At 50.8% G+C, this 20,672-nt stretch overlaps 1 protein-coding gene across 1 annotated transcript in view; it reads right to left on the bottom strand.

The window, feature by feature from the left end:
- UNC80 (unc-80 homolog, NALCN channel complex subunit) overlaps positions 1-20,672 on the bottom strand; it is a 253,218-nt gene that overhangs the window by 41,581 nt on the left and 190,965 nt on the right. Inside the window, 6 exon segments of the mRNA XM_039912541.1 lie at positions 819-1,003; positions 8,686-8,892; positions 9,706-9,829; positions 11,297-11,422; positions 12,698-12,821; positions 15,506-15,706. Coding sequence (XP_039768475.1) covers positions 819-1,003; positions 8,686-8,892; positions 9,706-9,829; positions 11,297-11,422; positions 12,698-12,821; positions 15,506-15,706 — 967 coding nt within the window.

Below are 20,672 nucleotides of genomic sequence, written 5' to 3'. Positions count from 1 at the left end.
CTTTGAATCAAACGGAAACTGCTCACCATTGGCTCCAAAGCTCTCAATCACCTTGCTCCTCGTACCTCACCTCACTACTCTCCTACTACAACCCAGCCTGCATACTTTGCTGCTCTAATGCTAACCTTCTCTCTGCACCTCAACCTTGTCTATCTTGCCGCCAACCCCTCACTCACATCCTGCTTCTGGCCTGAAATGCCCTCCCTCCTCAGATCCAACTGACAATTACTCTCCCCCGACTTCAAAGCCTTACTGAAGGCATATCTCCTCCAAGAGGCCTTCCCTGACTAAGCCCTCCTTTACTTTTCTCCCTCTCCCTTTTGCATCTACCTGACTTGCTCCCTTTATTCATCCCCCTTCCCAAGCTATAGCACTTATGAACATATCTGTAATTTATGTATTTATATAAATGTCTGTCTCCCCCTCTAGACAGTAAGCTCGTCATGGGGAGGAAATGTGTCTTTTATACTGTTCTATTTGTATTCTCGCAAGTGTGTAGTACAGTGCTCTGCACATAGTAAGCACTTAATAAAGATGATTGACTGACTGACCCCCGCGTGGCAGCCGCAAAACTCCCACATCAGGACTGTAAGCTTGTGTGGGCAGGGAATGTGTCTGTTATATTGTACTCCCCCAAGTGTTTAGTACAGTGCTCTGTATACAGTAAGCGCTCAATAACTACGATGGAATGTTCGATTGACTGAAGGCCCGTGTCCCACTTCCTTTCCCTCCCTCCTGTCCTGGTTTTGTTCCCAGAAGACTTGTGGCCTGGCCCGCCCCCAGCACCCTGACCCAGGAGGGTTGGCAGTCAGTTCTACCTTGCACTGGACAAATGGCCTCAGGAGCACGAAGATGGGTATCCGCGTGCGCACGATGAAGTCGATGAAATCCCACAGGGCCAGCCCGCCCACCTTGCGCAGGGCCATCTCCTTGACCTGCAGGCTCAGCCAGTACCACTGGCTACCCAGCTGCCGCTCGAAGCAGACGAGGATCACCTTCAGGGCTGCAGAGAGAAAGGCGATCGGTCATTGTACCGTTCACAGTCTGCTGACTGAGGGCAGAGCCCTGTGCTAAGTGCTTGGCGGAGGACAACCGAGTAGGTAGACAGCATCCCGGCCCTCAGCGAACTTATTGACCAGTGGAGCCAGACCGCAGACACTGCAGAAACCTCACCCAAACCCAGGCCATGCTGCTTCTCATATCCTCTTGTCCACATATCCTCCTGCTGGCCTCGAACTCCCTCCTCCTCTATATAATCATAATAATTATGGTATTTGTTAAGTGCTGGAGTGGATATAGGCAAATCAGGTTAGACACAGACCCTATCCCTTGTGGGGTTCACCATCTCAATCCCCAATTTACAGATGAGCAAACTGAGGCCCAGAGGAAGGGAAATGACTTGCCCAAGGTCACACAGCAGAGAAGTGGCAGAGCCAGGATTAGAATCCATGACCTTCTGATTCCCAGGCTTGTGCTCTATCCACTATGTCATGCTGCTTCTCAGTACGATAGACCGCCACTCTCCTCACCCTCTTCTTTTAATGGGATTTGTTAAGTGCTTCCACGTTTCTGGTACTGTACTAAGCACTGGGGTAGGTACAAGCTAATCAGATTGGACACAGTCCTTGTCCCACATGGGGCTCACAGTCTTAATACCCATTTTCCAGATGAGGTACCTGAGGGACAGAAAAGTCCAAGGTTGCACAGCAGACAAGTGGCAGAGCCAGGATTAGAACCCAGATCCTCTGACTCCCAGACCCCTGCTCTTTAAATTAGGCCACTCTGCTTCTCACCTTTAATCAATCATTGGTTTTTACTGCATGCTTAACTGTGTGTGGAGCACTGACTAAGTGACTGAGAGAGTACAGTATAGCAGAGTTGGCAGACTTAGGGGAAGCATCATGGCCTAGTGGCAAGAGCCCGGGCTTGGGAGTCGGTGGCTGTGGCTTCTAATCCCAGCTCCACCGTGTGTCTGATGTGTGACCTTGGGCAAGTCACTTAACTTCCCTGTGCCTCAGTTACCTCATCTGTAAAATGGGGATTAAGTCTGTGAGCCTTGTGTGGGACAAGGACTGTGTCCAACTCTAATAACTTGTAACTACCCCAGTGCTTAGAACGGTTCTTGGCACATAGTAAATGCTTAACAGGTACTATAATAATAATAGTAATTATTATTATCGTTAGACATGTTTCCTGCCCCCAAGGAGCTTTCAGTGTAGAGGGGGTGTGTGATTAAAAGTATATCCCCTCCCCTAAGTTCTCCTTTCCCCTACTTCCTCTCCCTTGTGTGTTGTCTATGCAGAGAAGCAGCATGGCTTAGTGGAAAGAGCCCAGGATGGGAGTCAGAAGGTCCTGGGTTCTAATCCTGACCCTTCTACTTGTCTGCTGTGTGACCCTGGGCAAGTCACTTCACTTCTCTGTGCCTCAATTACCTCATCTGTAAAATGGAGATTAAGACTGTGAGCCCCACATGGGACAACCTGATAACCTGGTATCTACCCCAGCTCTTAGAACAGTGCTTGGCGCATAGTAAGCACTTAACAAATGCCATTATTGTTATTATTATACACTTGGATTTGCAGCTTTTAAACCTTGATATTCAACCACCCTCAGCCCCAGAGCAAATATGTACACATCTATAATTTATTCTAATGTCTGTCTCCCCGGCCAGGCTATAAACTCCTGTTAGGCAGGGAGCATGTCTACCGACTCGTACTTTGCCGAACACTTAATACTGTGCTCTGCACACAGTGAGCACTCAATATAGTCCACTGATTGAGTGATTCCCATCCTCCACTAAAGAGCGTGGCACCTCCCTGTCCTCATAATAATAAATGATGGTGGTATTTGTGAAGCACTAACTATGTACCAAGAACAGTACTAAGCACTGGAACAGATAAAATACAACCAGACCTGGCCCAGTCCCTGCCCCAGTCCCTGCCCCACATGGGGCTCACAGACTGAGTTAGAGGGAGAACAGGTATTGGATCCCCATTTTACAGAGGAAGAAACTGGGGCCCAGAGAAGTTACGTGGCTTGCCTATAAGTCACACTCTAGGCAAGTGGTGGATCCAGGATTAGAACCCAGGTCTCCAGACTACTAGGGCCATTAGACTAGGCCACTAGACTACTCTTCCCATTAGCCATGCTGTCTCTGCTGTTACCCTTCCCCTACCCCTTGCTTCTCCCCATGTCCTAGAGTCCAATCAATCAATCAGTTGTATTTATTGAGCACTTACTATGTGCAGAGTACTGTACTAAGTGCTTGAGAGAGTACGGTACAACAGAATTAGCAGACATATTCCCTGCTCCTAACGAACTTACAGTTTAGAGTCCATACCACCAAGCTTTCAAGCTTCCAAGCCTAGGATGGGGGCTGAAAAGAGAAAAGTTTGTGTCTTCTGTACAGTAGAGGGCTGGGAAATTAAACCTTGACAAACCAATGTCTGATCATGGGCCTAAAAGTAGGAAAGGACTTCAGTCGCCCAGGGAAGCAGCAGGGCCTAGAGGAGGGAACAAGGGCCTGGGAGTCAGGGGGACCTGGGTTCTAATCCCAGCTCTGCCATTTGTCTGCTGTGTGACCTTGGGCAGTCACTTCACTTCTCTGTGCCTCAGTTACCTCATCTGTAAAATGGGGATTAAGACTGAGTACCACACGTGGAAAATGAACTGTGCCCAACCTGATTATAATAATAATGATGTTATAATAATAATTATGGCTTTTGTTAAGAGCGACTATGTGCCAAGCACTGTTCTAAGTGCTGGGTTAGGTATAAGGTTGTCAAAGGTGCTTCCGGGGCTTAATACAGTGCCTGGCACATAGTAAGTTCTTAACAAATACAATTAAAAGAAAAAAAGAACCCAGTCAATGATGAGGGAATCATAAGAGGTGCATTGTAAGCTGCTCAGATTGCATGTGTGTGTGTGTGCGTGTGTGTGCATACACGTCTGTGTATATATGCACACAGGCAGGAGGGGATGCATGGGTGAGCCTGGGGCCTTCTGCTGTGGAGGACAATAAAGAGATGGATGTCTAGGAGCAGCTCACATCTGGACAAAGTGAGTCAGCCAGTCCTGAGTCTGGAGCCCAGGAGCCTCCCCAGTAAGTGTGGGCTGGGGCTGGAGCTGGGGCTGGGTCTAGAGCCAGCAGGAAGCTGGTGGTGCTGGAGGGAAAAGAGGGTCCACCTGACTTCCCTGAGGACCCCTCCATCAGGCTCCAGGGCCAGGTACATCTCCCTGGGGTACCACCCCATACTCCCTCACACTACTGGCCCCTGTAGGAGTTGGGAGCAATGTCCAGAAGGAGGCTTTAGAGCCCTGCACCAACTGGATTTGGAGGTCCAGTCTGCACTGCCCAGGCTGTGGGATCTACCTGAGTTTGGCCAGATGGCAAAGCCAGCTCATTGAAAGATAGAACCCCATCCAGAGTCAGCACTGAGGGTCCGACTGACCAGCAGCTGGATGGTCCCATTTAGGCAGGGAAGACATAAAGAACCCATATTTTCTGCTTCTGGCTTCATCTCCCCATGACCAGGATACCCAACATATTCCATCTCTCCCAAATCTGCCACTTGCCTGCTATAAGACCATGGGCAAATCATTTAACTGCTCTGAGCTTCACTTACCTTACTTGTAAAATAGGGATTCAATGCCTGTTCTCCCTTCCCTCTTAGACTGTGAGCTTCATTGGGTTAGGGAATCTGTCCAATCTGACTGCATTACTTCTATCCCAGTGCTTAGCACAGTGCTTGGGAGGTCTTAACAAGCAGTGTGGCCTAGTGGATGAAGCACGGGCCTGGGAGCCAGAGGACCGCCACTTGCCAGCTGTGTGACCTTGGGCAAATCACTTAACTTCTCTGGGCCCCATTTCCCTCCACAGAGAAGTCCGGATTCAATATCCGTTCTTCCTCCCTCCTACTTGGACTGTGAGACCCTTGTGGGTCAGGGATCCTATCCAGCCTGATTGACTTGTATTTACTCCAGCTTGACACATAGTAATCACTTAACAAGTACCATTAAAAAAAATGAAAATAAATAGCACAATTATCATGATTATTCTCAAGAGGACCACAGATTCATGTGGGAATTGACTTATGTTTTTAGTCCTGCCTAGCCCAGCAGACGGTGCCCAGGAAACGGGATGACAGGAAGGCTTTCAGTAGACATCCCCAAAAATCCCTGCCACCCCCCACACTGGGTTCTAGGGTGAGGTCCGCATCAAGTCTCAGGAAAGGGGATTCCCACCTGGCCTGGAGATAAAATACAAGAGGGCGGGTGGGGACATGGGGGGAAGGAGTTGGGCCAAGCCCATTTCATTGTTCTGGGGGGCTGGTGAGGACTGTGGCGGGGCAGGGCACAGGTGTTCCTCTTTACAACAGCTGCCCAAACCCAGCCTCTTCCAGTAAGCCCTCCTTTCATCTTTCCAACAGGCACCTCCTCTTCACTTGCCCGCTACTGAGGACACTTGACTCACTCAGGGTCCACAACCTCACCTTCACCTTCCACTCCTGAGAATTTGGCCAGTCAACTGTCCACTGTAATTCAGCATTATCATCATCATCATCATCATTATCAATAACAGTGATGCTAGTAATAAATATATTTCTTTAAGTATTTTCTGTCTCTCTCCCTGCCCCTGACCCACCCAGGACTAATAACCTAAGAACGTGGGAAAGCAGGTATCTTTACCCCATTATACGGATGAGGAAACAGAGTCTCAGAACTGAGAAGTGACTTGCCCAAGGTCACAAAACAGGGCAGTAATGGAGCTGGAATAGACCCCTGGAGACTGTCATGCCAGGCTCTCTCCCCATGCTCCTTGGCTAAGCCTACCCCAAACCTCCCTGAGATGTCATGGCTGGGCCTGTTGCCCGGTGCTAACACCCCTGTGCCAAGCAGCGGGAGCTCAACAAGGAAGGGAAACTGGGGCATCTCGTTGTCTGACCCAACATTTTAGGGGATTCCCCTGACAAGCTGGCTCCCTCATGGGGCAAACCCACTAGGACGAACTTTAACTCGAGAAAGGCCACAGGCCATCCGGCTACCTCACTTACAGCCTCTGCCATCCAGACGGGGATTCAGGACGCTGGTGAGGACGGTACTTGGTGATGTCCCCTTCTGAGGTGAGATGTGACATGGCTGTCTGGCAGAGTTTGCCAGCTCCCTGAGGGCTCCTTGTGGTCAGGGAATGGGTCAATCAACTATGTTGTATTGTTCATTCAATTGTATTTATTGAGTGCTTACTTGTGCAGAACACTGTTCTCTCCCAAGAACTTAGTATAGCGATCTGCCCACAGAAAGCACTCAATAAATATCATTGATTGATTAAGGGCAGGAATCATGGCTATTTTATTCAGTTTTTTTGAGGTAGTGGAATTCACATACCTATTGCGTGCAAAGCACTGTACTAAGCACTGAAAGAGAAGCAGCATGGCCTAGTGGATAGATCAAGGGTCTGGGAGTCAAAACAACCTGGGTTTTAATTCTGGTTCCTCGCCTTGACTGCTGTGTGACCTTGGTCAAGTCACTTAACTTCTCTGGGCCTCATTTACCTCAACTGGAAGATGGGGATTAAGACTTTGAGCCTCCTATGGGACACGGACTGTGTCCTATCTGATTAGTTTGTATCTACTCTGGCACTTAGTACAGTGTCTGGAATACAGCGAGCTCTTAACAAATGCTATGTCAACAAAAAATACACAGGTGGGAATTGGGCACAGTCCAAGTACTTCAGGGAGCTCACAATCTTAAATCTCATGAGATCATAACTTCTTTTTTCAAAGGTATGTGTCAAGTACTTACTATGTGTCAAGCACTATCTTAAGCACTGGGGTAGATCCAAGTTAATCAGGCAAGCTACAGTTCCTATCCCACATGGGGCTCACAGTCAAGTAGGAGGGAAAACAGGCATCGAGTCCCCATGTTTTGCAGTTGAGAAAACTGAGGCACAGAGACGTTAAGCGAGTTGCCCAAGGTCATCTGGCAGAGAAGTGGCAGAGCTCAGGTCTTCTGGCTCCCAGACCTGTGCCTTATCCACTAGGCCATGCTGCTTCCCTGAGCTCCCTGAGGGTAAGGATCATGTCTACCACCTCTATTGTATTGTACCTCTCCCATACACTTAGCAGAGTGCTTTGGGCACATTAAGCACTCAATAAATACCACTGATCGACTGTCTGATACCATGATACAATGCTACATCTACTAGCTATGCTGACTCCACACCAGTGACAACAGAAACTTTATGTAGCCTTCAATTAGTTGGGCCTGACTCCGTGTCTAGACTGAAAACCCCCTTTGGGCAGGGAGTACATCTACCAGCTCTGTTCTATTTGATTCTCCCAAACACTTAGTACAGTGCTCTGCACACAATAAGTGCTCAATAAAAACCACTGTTGTGGCTGTTTGTCTTCCCCACTAGAGGGTAAGCTCCTTGAGGGCAGGAGTCATACTTTTCACTTCTCTTAGCTTCCGGGCACCCTGTAGAGTGCTACATTCCCGGCAGGCGGCCAGCACATCTCCACGGAAATGACAGTGGGGAGGGTGAGGATGGTTGTGGTGGTGGGGAGGGTGATGATGGTGATTAGACTGTAAGCCCGTCAAAGGGAAGGGACTGTCTCTGTTACCAATTTGTACATTCCAAGCGCTTAGCACAGTGCACTGCACATAGTAAGCACTCAATAAATACTATTGAATGAATGAATGATGATTGTGATGGCAAATGGTGGTAGTGACAGTGATGACGGTGGTGGTCGTGATGGTAACGATGGGGGCAAGTGTGATCGGGACGGTGCTTATGATGACGGGGGCAGAAATGGTACAGTGGTGTTGATAGTGGTAAAATGATGAGTGTAGTGATGGTGGCCATCACAATAGTTATGGCGACCGCAGTGCTGGTGGTGGTTGTGTTGGCGGCTGCGGTGATGATGGTAGCAGTGGTGACGGTGGGGGTTGTGATGATGATGACAGTAATGGCAGGGGCAATGGAAGTGTTGATGGTGGTTTTGATGATGGTGTTGATGGAGGTACAGTACTCTGCACACAATAAGCGCTCAATAAATACAACTGAATGAGTGAATAATAATAATGTTGGTATAGGTTAAGTGCTTACTATGTGCAGAGCACTGTTCTAAGTGCTGGGGTAGATACAGTATAATCAGGTTGTCCCACATGAGGCTTACAGTCTTAGTCCTCATTTTACAGATGAGGTAACTGAGGCCCAGAGAAGTGAAGTGACTTGACCAAGGTCACACAGCCGACAAGTGGCGGAGCCGGGATTAGAACCCATGACCTCTGGCTCCCAAGCCCAGGCTTTTTCCACTGAGACACGCTGCTTCTTGTGTGAGAAGCATGAATGAATGGCGGTGACAATGGGAGTGATTGTGGCCATGGCAGGGGTGGTAGTGATAGGGATGGTGGTGGTGGTGCCAGGGTGGTGATGATGTTGGGGGTGGTGATGGGGCTGGTACTGATGATGATGACGGTAATAGCGGCTGTGACGGTGCTGGTGGGGGTGGCGCTGGGCGATGATACGAGCGGAGGCGAGGCACCAGTGGCAGCATAAACTCTATGTAGCCTTCAAACAGTCACGTCTGTCTCCCCTCTCGACTGAACGCTCCTGGCCGGCAGGGAGTTCCTTCTTTCCCCTCTGGATTTCTTGGCTTGTCGGTCTCCCGTGGCCCGGCTCACCCAAGTATGCGGCTTGGCTGGTGGACTCGGCCAGCCCCTCCCGGCGCAGGTCCTTGCCCGCGTCGCCCGGCGTGGAGCAGTGCGCGGGGGAGCTCTCCAGCATGAAGTTCTTGCTGCGGGACGTGCTGATGATACGCGGAGGCAGGAGGACGCCAATCACCGTGTGCAGCAGCAGCAGCACCTCTGGTTGCTGCAACCAGGGACTGTCTGTGGGCCCAGGGCCGGACGGCGGACACAGGGTGGCGGGAGGGAGGGAGGGAAATGAAGTCAGTCAGGATCTGCCCGCCTCAGGTGAGACTCAGAAACTTACTGCCAGCTCTGCTCCCAATTCCAAATGGGACATCTTCCTCCCTAGTCTCCCACGGATCCCGAGGTAAAGGTCGGGGAACCACTCCTCCCAGGCCCGGAGCGATCCCGTTATCTGTGCCAGGATCCTCCCTCAGACCCCCTCCCCTCTTCCTCCCCCCAGGCCTCGGTCTCCCTACCAAACTCTCCACTTACCGATTTTCCCCTGGGCCATCTATTGCCCCTGGAGGGTAAGCACCCTCTAGACTGTGGGTGGGGAATGTGTCTACCAACTCCATTATACTGTTATATTGTCCTCTCCCAAGTGCTTAATACAGTGCTGTGCACCCAGTAAGCACTCCATAAATACCATTAATTGATTGTGGGGATGTCACGAACTCTCTCCCCAAAGCCTCTGTCCACAACGCCTCTCATTCCCCACCAGGACCCTAGCTCCCAAACCGAAGGTCCTCCCTTCAGCACTTCCCCTCAATGTCTTCATCCAAGACCGTCCTGCCGGAGCCCCTCCCAGAGGCCCACAGTCCTCCGGGCCGAGAAGCGGAGCAACCTGGCGGCCCTAAGGAGGGCTGTGCTGGAAAGGAAAGAAAGCTCGCCTCTCTGCGGAGCCTGCTCCGACCCCCGCACCTTCCCTCGACAGCCTCGGGGAGAACGCGCGCTCGGCCGGTAGGAAAACAAGCAGACACATAGCATTTCCTTTCGGTAAATCAATCAGACCTTTGCTTCCCGATCCTACTGTGAGCACAAATGGGATGAGGAGGTTTAAAAGCATCCCTTCCCTTCTCTCCTGATTGGTGAATGGGGAGATCACATGGCTTAAAGGGAAATCTTCTTTCAAAGCCTGCGCAGTAATAATAAAGAGAGAAATTAATTGGCCCCCACCAGCCACATCTCTGAGAGGCACGGTGCGGGTGGTGTTTCCCGCGACTCCTGTGAACGGTGAGCTTGGTTAGATCCCAAACCAGACGCCAGATCCAGTCTGCAGGGCGACGTTGATGGGTCCTTTCCTGACCCAGGTCCCGCCTCACTTACGAAGAGAAGGGCCCGGGCCCGCCGCCGCCCAGGATGTGGGCCATCGGGATCACTCGGTCAGCCGGCCTCTCCCCGGCTCTCCCCTTCCCCTCCGCCCTCCCACTGGAACACCTGCCATTTTCAAAGGGAATGAGATGGGAGAGAATAAGAGTTTTTCATCTGCGTCAGTCCTGCTTAGCTCAGATGCTCTCCTTGCCAGAGCAGGCATCTTCTGGGCCTACAGGAGCCAAGCAGCAGAGAGGACACACCCAGCTTATTCCAAAGGGGCTCCACCTGCACCTTCTGCACCACCCCCTTCCTCCCCCTGTCCCCCTCACACACGCACACTCCATTTGACCACCAACGGCGACCTCGTTCCATGCAGCCGGAGAGCACTGGTCACTGGGCGGCGAGCCCTCCCAAGCGCCTGGCTGGGCCCTCTGGCTCATTAATGCCTAGAGAAGCAGCAGTGGGAAGCAGCGTGGCTCAGTGGAAAGAGCCTGGGCTTCGGAGTCAGAGGTCATGAGTTCGACTCCTGGTTCTGCCACTTGTCAGCTGTGTGACTGTGGGTGTCACTTCACTTCTCTGTGCCTCAGTTACCTCATCTGTAAAATGGGGATTAACTGTGAGCCTCACGTGGGACAACCTGATGACCCTTTATCTACCCCAGCGCTTAGAACAGTGCTCTGCACATAGTAAGTGCTTAACAAAGACCAACATTATTATTATTATTATTATTACTAGAGGCACACCCCCGCACCCACCGAAACGCAGCCCACAGAACTGTTTCATGAAGTCAGAAAATTCTGAAAGTTTGGTGGCAGCACCACTGAGAGGATCCCCGCTCATGCTGGGGGCCGGACTTTCAATACCAGGAGTGCAAAAGGCCTGGGTATCGGTGTCCTCCCCAGGATGACCATTAGTGAGCCTGGCTCACCTGTGGCATTGGCCCCATGGGGCCCGTCCCCACGCGTGGCGCCCCGGGGGCGATTCCCTGGGTGGGGAGGGAAAAGGGTCATGGGCAGGGCCCGAGGAGGTCCTGGAAGCCCCTCCCGGCCTAGTGGGGGACCGGGAGGGAGGCCTGAGGGGACCTGCTATTTCTGAGATCTCAATTAGGATGACAGAGACGCAGTCTGGCGCTCAGCCGTGTGGAGCTGGTCGGCCCCGGGCGGGTTCTGAGAGCGAGAATGTGCTGTGCCACAGGTTTTGCCCAGCCTCTGCAGAGAATCGAGAGCACCTAGGACTGGCACCTCCACTCCAAGCTTAATGAGCCCGAGCCCAGGCGAGGTTGCCACACCTGGATCTGCAATGCTACAAGCCGGACAACAGCCGTGCTGAAGGGCAGAGGTGGCGAGAGATAAGGGCTGAGATGAAGAAGGGGTAATCCATCGGCAACACTGGAAGGTCCTACCACTCCCATCACCTGAAATACAAACAGAGCACATGACCAGCCTTGACTATCGCAATTCCATGCAGCTACAGGAGGGTTTTTGTTTGTCTCTTCATCTGTTTGTTTGTTTTTCATTCACTGGTGGAAAAAGGGAATCCAAAAATCCAAAATTGGGCTTTTTGTTTTGGATCTCTGAATCTTTCCTCTCCTGGTCTCTCCTCTGATATGTCAGCTCCTCGAGGGCAGGGATCCTATCTACCTGCTCTAGCGTAGTGGATCCTTCCAAGTGTCTAATACAGTGCTCCGCACACAACAAGTGCTCCAAAAATACCTCTGATATATGGATTCCTCCTCGGGGTCTGATGTTTCTGAAGTCCGATCCAATCACCACTCTGGGGCGAATGGAGATTCTGTACAAAGTTCAGATCCCACCGGAGGCCGCGGTGGAAGGGAACGGACCAAGGAGTCAGGCGGGGAGTGGCTGCTGCCCAAGTGACGGACAGACCGCCTGCCTCCTACGTTCACGCCAGTCCCCCGTGGATCGGTTTCCATGGAAGGGGTCCCCCGTGGATCGGTTTCCATGGAAGGGGCCCAGTTGGCCCACGACCCTGCCTTTTCTAAAGAGTTGGCTAGCACTGCAGTCGAGCAGCCCAGCCGGCTAAGCCAGTCAATCTGTCCTCCTAGACTTGGAAGCTCATTGCAGACAGGAAACATGTCTACCAACTTGGATGTACTATACTCTCTCCCAAGCTCTTGATATAGCGCTCTGCACACAGTGTGTGCTCAATAAACATCACTGATGGATCCAGGAGGAATGCTCTGAAACAGCTATGGATCCAGATGTTGCACAGAACCTCTTCTGGGTCAGACTTCAGACGTTATCCAGAACCCGAGTTGAGTCTGGTGGTTGGCTACCAGGCAGGCCACTGAGCAGGCCACTTCCAGTCTGTCCCTCTCCACTCCACCCACCACGCCTAGCCCGGGGAAGTCTCCACACCCCACTCTCCAACTCGCAGCCCTCAGCTCTCGGCGCAACATGTGGGGAGGTGGATTTCCAAAGTGGCGTGTGGGAAGCGACAGATCGAAATCTGCAATGGACCGGCCGGGGGGTTGGCCGGGCCCCGCATCTCCCCATGCACCACTTTGGGAATGCACCCCGCCCTAGAGTTTCCGGGGTCACCCGAGCAGCGGGCTGGCCCAGGTGGCCCAGGGTGGGCAACGTGCCTGACTGTCATCTTCAGTCCGGGGCGATCAATAGCAGGGTGGCGCTTTAGCAAAGGTTCCGAAGATTGTCGCTTGGCTACTCACCAGATTGACACAGACATTGATCAGTGACCTAAGGTGAGGCAGGAAGGATATGATTGGCTGCCTCTGAAGTGTCAAACAAACCCCTCCAATCAAATTGCTGGCAGGTTCCCACTCAACCTGTCGCCTGCAATACAACAGTAGGTGCCGTTAGCTGCTTGGTTCTTCCTGGTGGGCTCTCCGGATGGGGCGATGGGACCCGGGCTCGTAAGGCATGGACGGCAGGGTGGGGACGAGGGGGGACACTCTGAGATGGTCTGGGTGCCCAGACAACAAAGCATGTTAGAAGGGATGAGTTTTAACTTACGTCGATCCTAAAGAACAGAGTACACTGGGAGGGGAAGAGATGCCAAAAACGGAGCAGAGGCAGCCCTGCCCCACTCAGGTAATGACACATCTAGGGAAGAGTAAACAGACAGGATGAACTTGTGCCATCTCGAGCTCCTGACTTTCTGTTCTGGAAGAGGCGGGAGAATGGCCTGCTCCCTGCGTCTGAGGTGAAGACACACAGCTCCCTGTAACAACCGGCCCCTGGCTCTCCGAAAGTCTCGGCAATGGGCTTGGCCTTCTGGGAGAACCAGCTCTATCCTCAACCAGGGCCCCCATCCCCAGCCGCGGCTCCCAGATCCCCGTGTTGCCCTGGCACACCGGAGAGGCCCAGTCTTTACCCAGTTGAGACACCTGCCTCTTCCGCTAGACAATCGAAAACAGCCCATTTGGGTGGGTTCACTTCTTCAGAAAGGAATAAGGGACTCTGGACTCCCATAGGCCGGATATTCCTCCTCCCTTCTCATCCCCCACAGTGGAAATAGTGGATGAAGGGAGTAGGCAGGGGACCAATTTAGCAGCCTAGTAGAAGAGCAATGGCCTTGAGGTCAGAGGACCTGGTTTCTAATCCTGACTCTGTCAATTACTTTCTGTGCGACCTTGGTCAAGTCCTTTAACAGTACTGTGCCTCAGGTACCTCATCTGCAAAATGGGGATTAAGTCATCCTCCTTCCAAGAGACTATGAGCCCCATGTGGGTCAGGGACTGTGTCCAACCTGATTAACATGTACCTACCCCGCTACTTAGAACAGTGCTAATATATGATAATTATAATAATAATAATAAAGTACCAGTAAGAGGAATGGGAGGTAAGGTTGAGGGTTGGTACTTGGAAACAGCTGGCAAACTGAGGGAGGTACAAGGCACCACGAGTCAGCAGAGGGGCCAGTGACTGACAATTCTGGGAACCTGGCAGGTAGGGGGCTGGGATTCCTGGAGGTATCTGCCCTCAGGGCTGAAGTATTTCAAGAGAGCTCAGCTCCCTGACATCTGCAGGGGAAGAGGCCTAGTCTGTGGAGAGCTGGTCCCCCATGCCAGCCCCCAGTCGAGAAAACCTAGAAGCCAGGAAGGAGCCCCAGGGATAAAGAACGTGGACCAGGCCCCGAAAAGGGACAGGTCTATGGTATGGTTTTCTGTTTCAGAAAGTCAGGACCCTTCAGCTGCCAGAGTGAGAAGGGGAAGAGGAGAGGGATTGTTCAGAAAGACCGGAAGACTGGAAATACATGCGGTTTGGGTTGGGCGTGAAGACAAAAGAACCTGGCTTACTCTCCAAGAATGATAAATCTTGGGGCTGCCAGAGAAATGACAGCCAGCTTAAGGGGAGTCCAGAGGCCCACACCTACCTGCCCGGAGCATTTCCAGAATCAGCCTGGTCTGCAGGAAGTTAGAGGCCCAGACCTGAGTCTGACCCTGACAATCCCCTGACCTGTCTCTCTCCACGCCACCACCCGACCAGCCATCTTGTCCACCTATCCACTGTGTCCAGAGTGGCATTCTGCTGGGCCCGAGAGACAGAGGCCCCCTTCCACAGTTCCCTGGGGACCCAGGTTCTTGAGCACTGCCATCCTCGGGTTGCTCTGCCCAGGGTAAGCCCGCAATAGGTACAGTGCTTTGCACACAGTAAACACTCAATAAATACTATTGAATGAATAAATGCTAGACCTAAAATGAGGAAAATAAAAAGGATACTGTCTCTTACTCTGGGTAATACATGGGATGCGTGACTTTAAGGACTATTTGGAGGGTCTCTGAGGGGCTTCTATCCTCTCTGTCATATCTCTGCAGTTGCAGATTCACTGGACAGATTTGGGAAAATGCATTTGGAGGGGGATCATTTCCTTCTCTTCTCATAAACCTCAGGGCCCTTTTCTCTCTGGGCTTTAAAGTACAGAAACACTTACTTGTGGGCCTGAGCCCCATCTTAACTAAACTCAGAGGTAGATCAGGTCCAGAACTGGCTACCACTTGCCTGGGGGATCTCCAGAGGATGCTGTCTGGGGCAGGGGGCTGGCCCAGATGACCTTCCAAAGCCTCTTTCGTGAGCATGCTCTTCTTGACTGTAAGCTCCTCTCTAGACCATAAGACTGTCTCTAGACCATAAACTCCCGGGCAAGGAATGAGTCTGATTATTGTTATATTGTACTCTCCCAAGCGCTTAGTACAGTGCTCTGCACACAGTGAGCACTCAGTAAATACGATTGAATTCGATTTGGAGTTGGGGACCATGGCGGGGAAGAAAGGGGGACAATTTCTAATATGAGCAAGAAGCTTTCATCCGAAAAGATAAACCGGCCTGTTCTGCTGCACTGCCCTGGGAGATCCTGGGCACCGGAGGAATATGTGAGCCCCGACGAGAGAAGGCCTGCCTCCCTGAGGCCCGCAGGCCAGGGCCTGCTAAGCATGGCCTCCTCAACAACCCAGCGTGGTCTGCTTGCAGGTTCCCGGCCTTCCAGGCGGGCCGCAGGGCCTTGGGCCGTCGCTCACCTCAGAGTAGGCATCTTGTGAATCTTATTGAACATACGATCCAGTCTCTTGAGGATGAGGATGAGGGCAGGCCTCACGGTTTCGGCCGTCCAGTCGGTGATGGGCAGCATCTCCATGATATACCTCCGAAGTCCGCGGCTCTCCATGGTCTGCGTGTCATATGGGGCCAGCTTCAGCAGGGAATGTGCAATTTCCGCCAACCTAAAAGCAGTGCTCGTGAGGAGGGAGGCCCGGACTCCCCTGGGCCAGCTTCTCTGCTCAGTGCCTTCCCCACACTCCTCCACAGCAGCGCACCCCTGGGCAGAGATCAGACCTCTCTGGTTGTTAATATGCTAGGAGAAGCAGTGAGGCTTAGTGGAAGGAATCTTAGCTTGGGAGTCAGAGGTTGTGGGTTCTAATCCCAGCTTCACCACTTGTAGCTGTGTGACTTTGGGCAAGTCACTTAATGTCTCTGGGCCTCAGTTTCCTCATGTGTAAAATGGGGATGAAGACCATGAGGCCCACGTGGGATACGTGGGATGACCTTGTATCCACTCCAGTACTTAGAACAGTACTTGGCATGTAGTAAGCCCTTAACAAATACCATTATTATTATTATTGTTATTATTACATCTACCTCTCCATTACATTGTAAGTTACTCCAGTGCAGGGAACATTTCTCTTGGCTATTCTGTCAGACCATCAATTGATAAATAGCTTTATTGGTCATTTACTGGGTGCAGAGCACTGTACTAAACATCTGGGAGAGCACAATGCGATAAGTAGATGGACTACCTGCCCTCAAAGAGTTTACACTCTAGTGGAGGAGACGGACTCTGAAACAAAATATGTACATAAGTGTGGTGGGTTGAGTATCCAAGTACTTGGGGGAACAGACTCAAGGGTGTGGGTGACTGAGAAGGGAGGGATATTGTATAGGGAGATGAGAGATCAGTCAGGAAAGCTTCCTGCAAGACGTGATTTTAGTAGGATTTTAAAGATACTAAGATACTCAGCTCTGGGGAAAGTACTGTATAAAAGAGTTGGTAGACACTTTCCCTGCCCACAATGAGCTTGCAGTCTAGAGGAAGAGACAGGCATTAATAGAAATAAATTACAGATATGCATGTTAAGTGCTGGAAAATTGAGGAAAGGGTGACTAAAGAGTGAAAATCCAAGTGTGAGGATGACACAGAGGGAGTGGAAGAAGAGGAAATGAGGGTTTAGTCAGGAAAGGCCTCTTGGAAGAGATGTGCTTTTAATAAGGTATCGAAGATGCAGGGAGTTGGAGAGTTATCATCTGTTGAACATGAAGAGGGAGGGTGTTTTAGACCAGAGGCAGAATGGGGATGAGAAGTCGGAGGCAAGATAGATGAGAAAAGTGCAGGGAACAGTTTGGCAGTAGAGAAGCAGTGTCTGGATTGAGTTATAGTAGGAAAGCAGTGCTTTAAAGCTGATGGTAAGGAGTTCCTGTTTGATGTGAAGGTAGATTGGCAACCACTGAAGGTTTTTGAGGAGTGGGGACACATAGATTGAACAGTTTTGTAGAAAAATTATCTGGGCAACAGAGTGAAGTATGGACTAGAGTGAGGAAAGACAGGAGGCAGGGAGGTCAGCAAGGAGGTTGATGCAATAATCAAGGTGGTATAGGATAAGTGCTTGGATTAACGTGATAGCAGTTTGGATGCAAAGGAAAGGGCGGATTTGAGTGTTGTTGTTAAGGTTGAACCGACAGAATTGACAAACGTGGGTTGAATGAGAGAGATGAGTCGAGGATACCACCAAGGGAGACAGGAATAATGGTGGTTCTGTCTACACTAATGGGAAAATCAGGGATTGGGTAGGAAGATGAGGAGTTCTGTTTTGGATATAATAATAATAACTATAGTATTTGTTAAGCACTTACTATGTTTCAGGCACTGTACTAAGAGTGGGGTGGATACAAGCAAATTGGGTTGGACACAATCCCTGTCCCCCATGGGGCTCACAGTCTCGATCCCCATTTTACAGATGAGGTAACTGAGGCACAGAGAAGTGAAGTGACTTCCCCACGGTCATGCAGCAAACAAGTGGCTGAGTCAGGATGGGAACCCACGACCTTCTGACTTCCAGGCCTGTGCTCTATCCACTAGGCCAAGGATGAGGTGACAACGGGACAGCCAAGTAGAGCTGTCCCATTCCCTGCTCTAGACCATAAGCTCATTGTAGGCAGAGGACGTGTCTGTTTGTTGTTCTACTGTTCTCTTCCAAGCACGTAGTGCAGAGCTTTGCACACAGTTAGTGCTCAATAAATATGACTGACTGGTTGACTGACTCACTTCTGCCTTCAGGGCATCTCTAATGCACCATACCAAGTGAATGCTCAAAAAAATCACTACTACTGCTATTCCTACTGCTGTTACTACTTCTACTACTAATAATGATGGCATTTGTTAAGCGCTTACTACATGCAAAGCACTGTTCTAAGTGCTGGGGTGGAGGGTACAAGGTGATTGGGTTGATGCACATGAGGCTCACGGTCTTAATCCCCATTTTACAGATGAGGGAACTGAAGCCCAGAGAATAATAATAATAATAATAATAATAATAATAATAATAATGTTGGTATTTGTTAAGTGCTTACTATGTGCCAAGCACTGCTCTAGGCGCTGGGGTAGATATAGGGTAATCAGGTTGTCCCACATGAGATTCACAGTCTTCATCCCCATTTTACAGATGAGGGAACTGAGGCCCAGAGAAGTTAAGCGACTTGTCCAAAGTCACATAGCTGACAAGTGGCAAAGCCGGGATTAGAACCTATGACCTTTGACTCCCAAGCCCGTGCTCTTTCCATTGAGGAACTACTGCTACTATTACTGATACTTGTCTACTACTATTAAGGAAGCTTTCCTTAAACACGCAGGGCCAATGATAAAACATCTCCAGCTCCCTAAAGGTCTGTTAATGAGGCAACTCAAGTTCATAAATATTCGGGGTAGTTACCATCTGGGTCAGTGCTTACTACAGTGCTTAGCACAAAGTAAACGCTTAACAAATGCCATCATTATTATTCTTGGGCTAAAAAGTGTACCCCTTCTAAGGGTCACAACCTGGAGAGTTTCCAGTACACCACCAGTCTCAACTATGGGAGGGAGAGTCAAGCAGAGGCATATCCATTCCATTTCTAGTTTGGGCAGTGGCTAGCTAGTGGAAGGCAATCTGCTACAAGTCAAAACTCCCTTGTGCTGGGCAGCAGCGGCACGGGAGAGAGTCGAGGGTGGAGACTCAAGTTTACTGCACTTGAGTAAGCAGCAATGGTAAACCACTTTCGTAATTTTACCCAGAAAACTCTATGGATACACTACTGGAACGATTGCAGATGGAGGTGGGGTGTTCTGGGAGAGTTGTGTCCATGGTGTCGCTAAGGGTTGGAGATGACTCGGCAGCATAAGGCATACCATCTGGGTTGGGGGCGAGGGCAGGGTGCATGTGCATCCTGGGACAAAGGCAGCTGGGTCTGTGTTGATGGCCATGTGATGTGAGGCAGTCCCAAGCCTCGCTGTGCAAAAACATGTCAGCATCAGGAGTTCTGGGTTCCACTAATACAGCAATCTGCTCACACCCTTTACCCGTCTTTCCAGTTAACACTATTAGCTTCCCAAAAGAGTTTTAGGAAATGGCCAGTGAGTGATCCAAGTCTACCAAATCCTTAAGTTTTCTGTCCTCTCTCTGCTCTGTCCAGACCACAACGATCTCCCTCCCTTCTTCGGCTGTGGTTTCCTGGTGGTTTCTTCCCCCACTTCTGAGCTCCAAGGTCAGCTGCTACTCAACTGGGCTTCCCCTCGCTTCAGTCCTGGCCCCGGCCGCCCCCTTGGCTCTATCGCTCCTGGCCCTCCTGCTGGGTCAGGCCTCCTCGGGCCTCATTCCCACAGCCAGGGACTGTGAGGTGGCCGCAGTGGCTGCCACACTGATTTCCTGCCCAGGTTTGTGCTGGGCTAGCCCGAGGGCCGCCGGAGATGGTGTGGAGCTGTGTGGTTGGCTAGGCCACAGGTGAGGCCAGCCATGTCTGCCTGAGAGGAAAAAGCCCCACAGGCCTCGCGGCGGGGACTGAGGCCTCAATCCCGAGACCACCCAAGACATGGTTGAGGCCACTTCCTTGAGAAGTAGCAAGGCCTAGTGGCAAGAGCACAGGCTTGGAAGTCAGAGGTCGTGGGTTCTAATCCCAGATCCGCTACTTGTCAGCTGTGTGACTTGGGGCCCGTCACTTCAATTCTCGGTGCCTCAGTTACCTCATCTGTAAAATGGGGATTAAGACTGTGAGCCCCATGTGGGACAACCTGATTACCTTGTATCTACCCAAGCACTTAGAAAAGTACTTGGCACATAATAAGTGCTTAACAAATACCAGCATCATCATTATTATTATTATTGTTATTATTGGGCCTCATTCGCTCCTCAATACCTTTCAAACCTCACATTCAGTCCCTCACTCATTCTTGCCAGTTAGGTTTTATTATACATTTCAGCTCTGACTTTCTTCCCACTTAGATGGCCAGTTCATCTCTCCTCCAGCAGATAACTCTATCAGATAACTCTCTCAGCCTCCTCACTGGCCTCTCCCCTTTTCAGCCTATACTACACAGCATGCCTTGGGTCATCTTCCTAAAGCATCCTGCAGTTCACAACCATCACCTCCTCAAAAATCATCCAATGGCCATCCATTTCCCTCCTCACCAAACAAAGGCTCCTGCCCTTTGGCTTCCAGCCTCTTCATCATCTCTCTCCTTTCTTTTTTGCTCTTTTCACCCACTACATTCCTCTCACCTTTCACTGACCAAAGCTCCCTTACTGGCCCCTTACTCAGGCTTTAGTCCTTGCCTGGAACTTCCATCTACCTACTCCAGGGCTTGTTCTGTACTCCACTCTAATCCTCCTTGCCCTCTCCACTGCCTTTGACACTGTGGACCATCCCCTTCTCCGGGAAACCTTATCCAACCTTGGCTTCGCTGATACTACCCTCTTCTGGTTCTCCTCTCTGGCTGCTCCTTCTCAATTTCTTTCACTGGCTCCTTCTTTGCCTCCTATCTCCTATCTTTGGGTGTCCCTGAAGGGTCCTTTTCTATTCTCCATCAACACCCACTCCCTTAGAGATCTCATTCACTCCCATGGCTTCAAAACTCTACAGTGCTGATCTCTCTCTTGTATTACA

Source organism: Ornithorhynchus anatinus, chromosome 7, assembly GCF_004115215.2.
Source record: "Ornithorhynchus anatinus isolate Pmale09 chromosome 7, mOrnAna1.pri.v4, whole genome shotgun sequence".
Lineage (NCBI taxonomy): Eukaryota > Metazoa > Chordata > Mammalia > Monotremata > Ornithorhynchidae > Ornithorhynchus > Ornithorhynchus anatinus.
The sequence above is the reverse complement of the archived record's forward strand: the minus strand, read 5'-3'. Positions and strand labels throughout refer to the sequence as shown.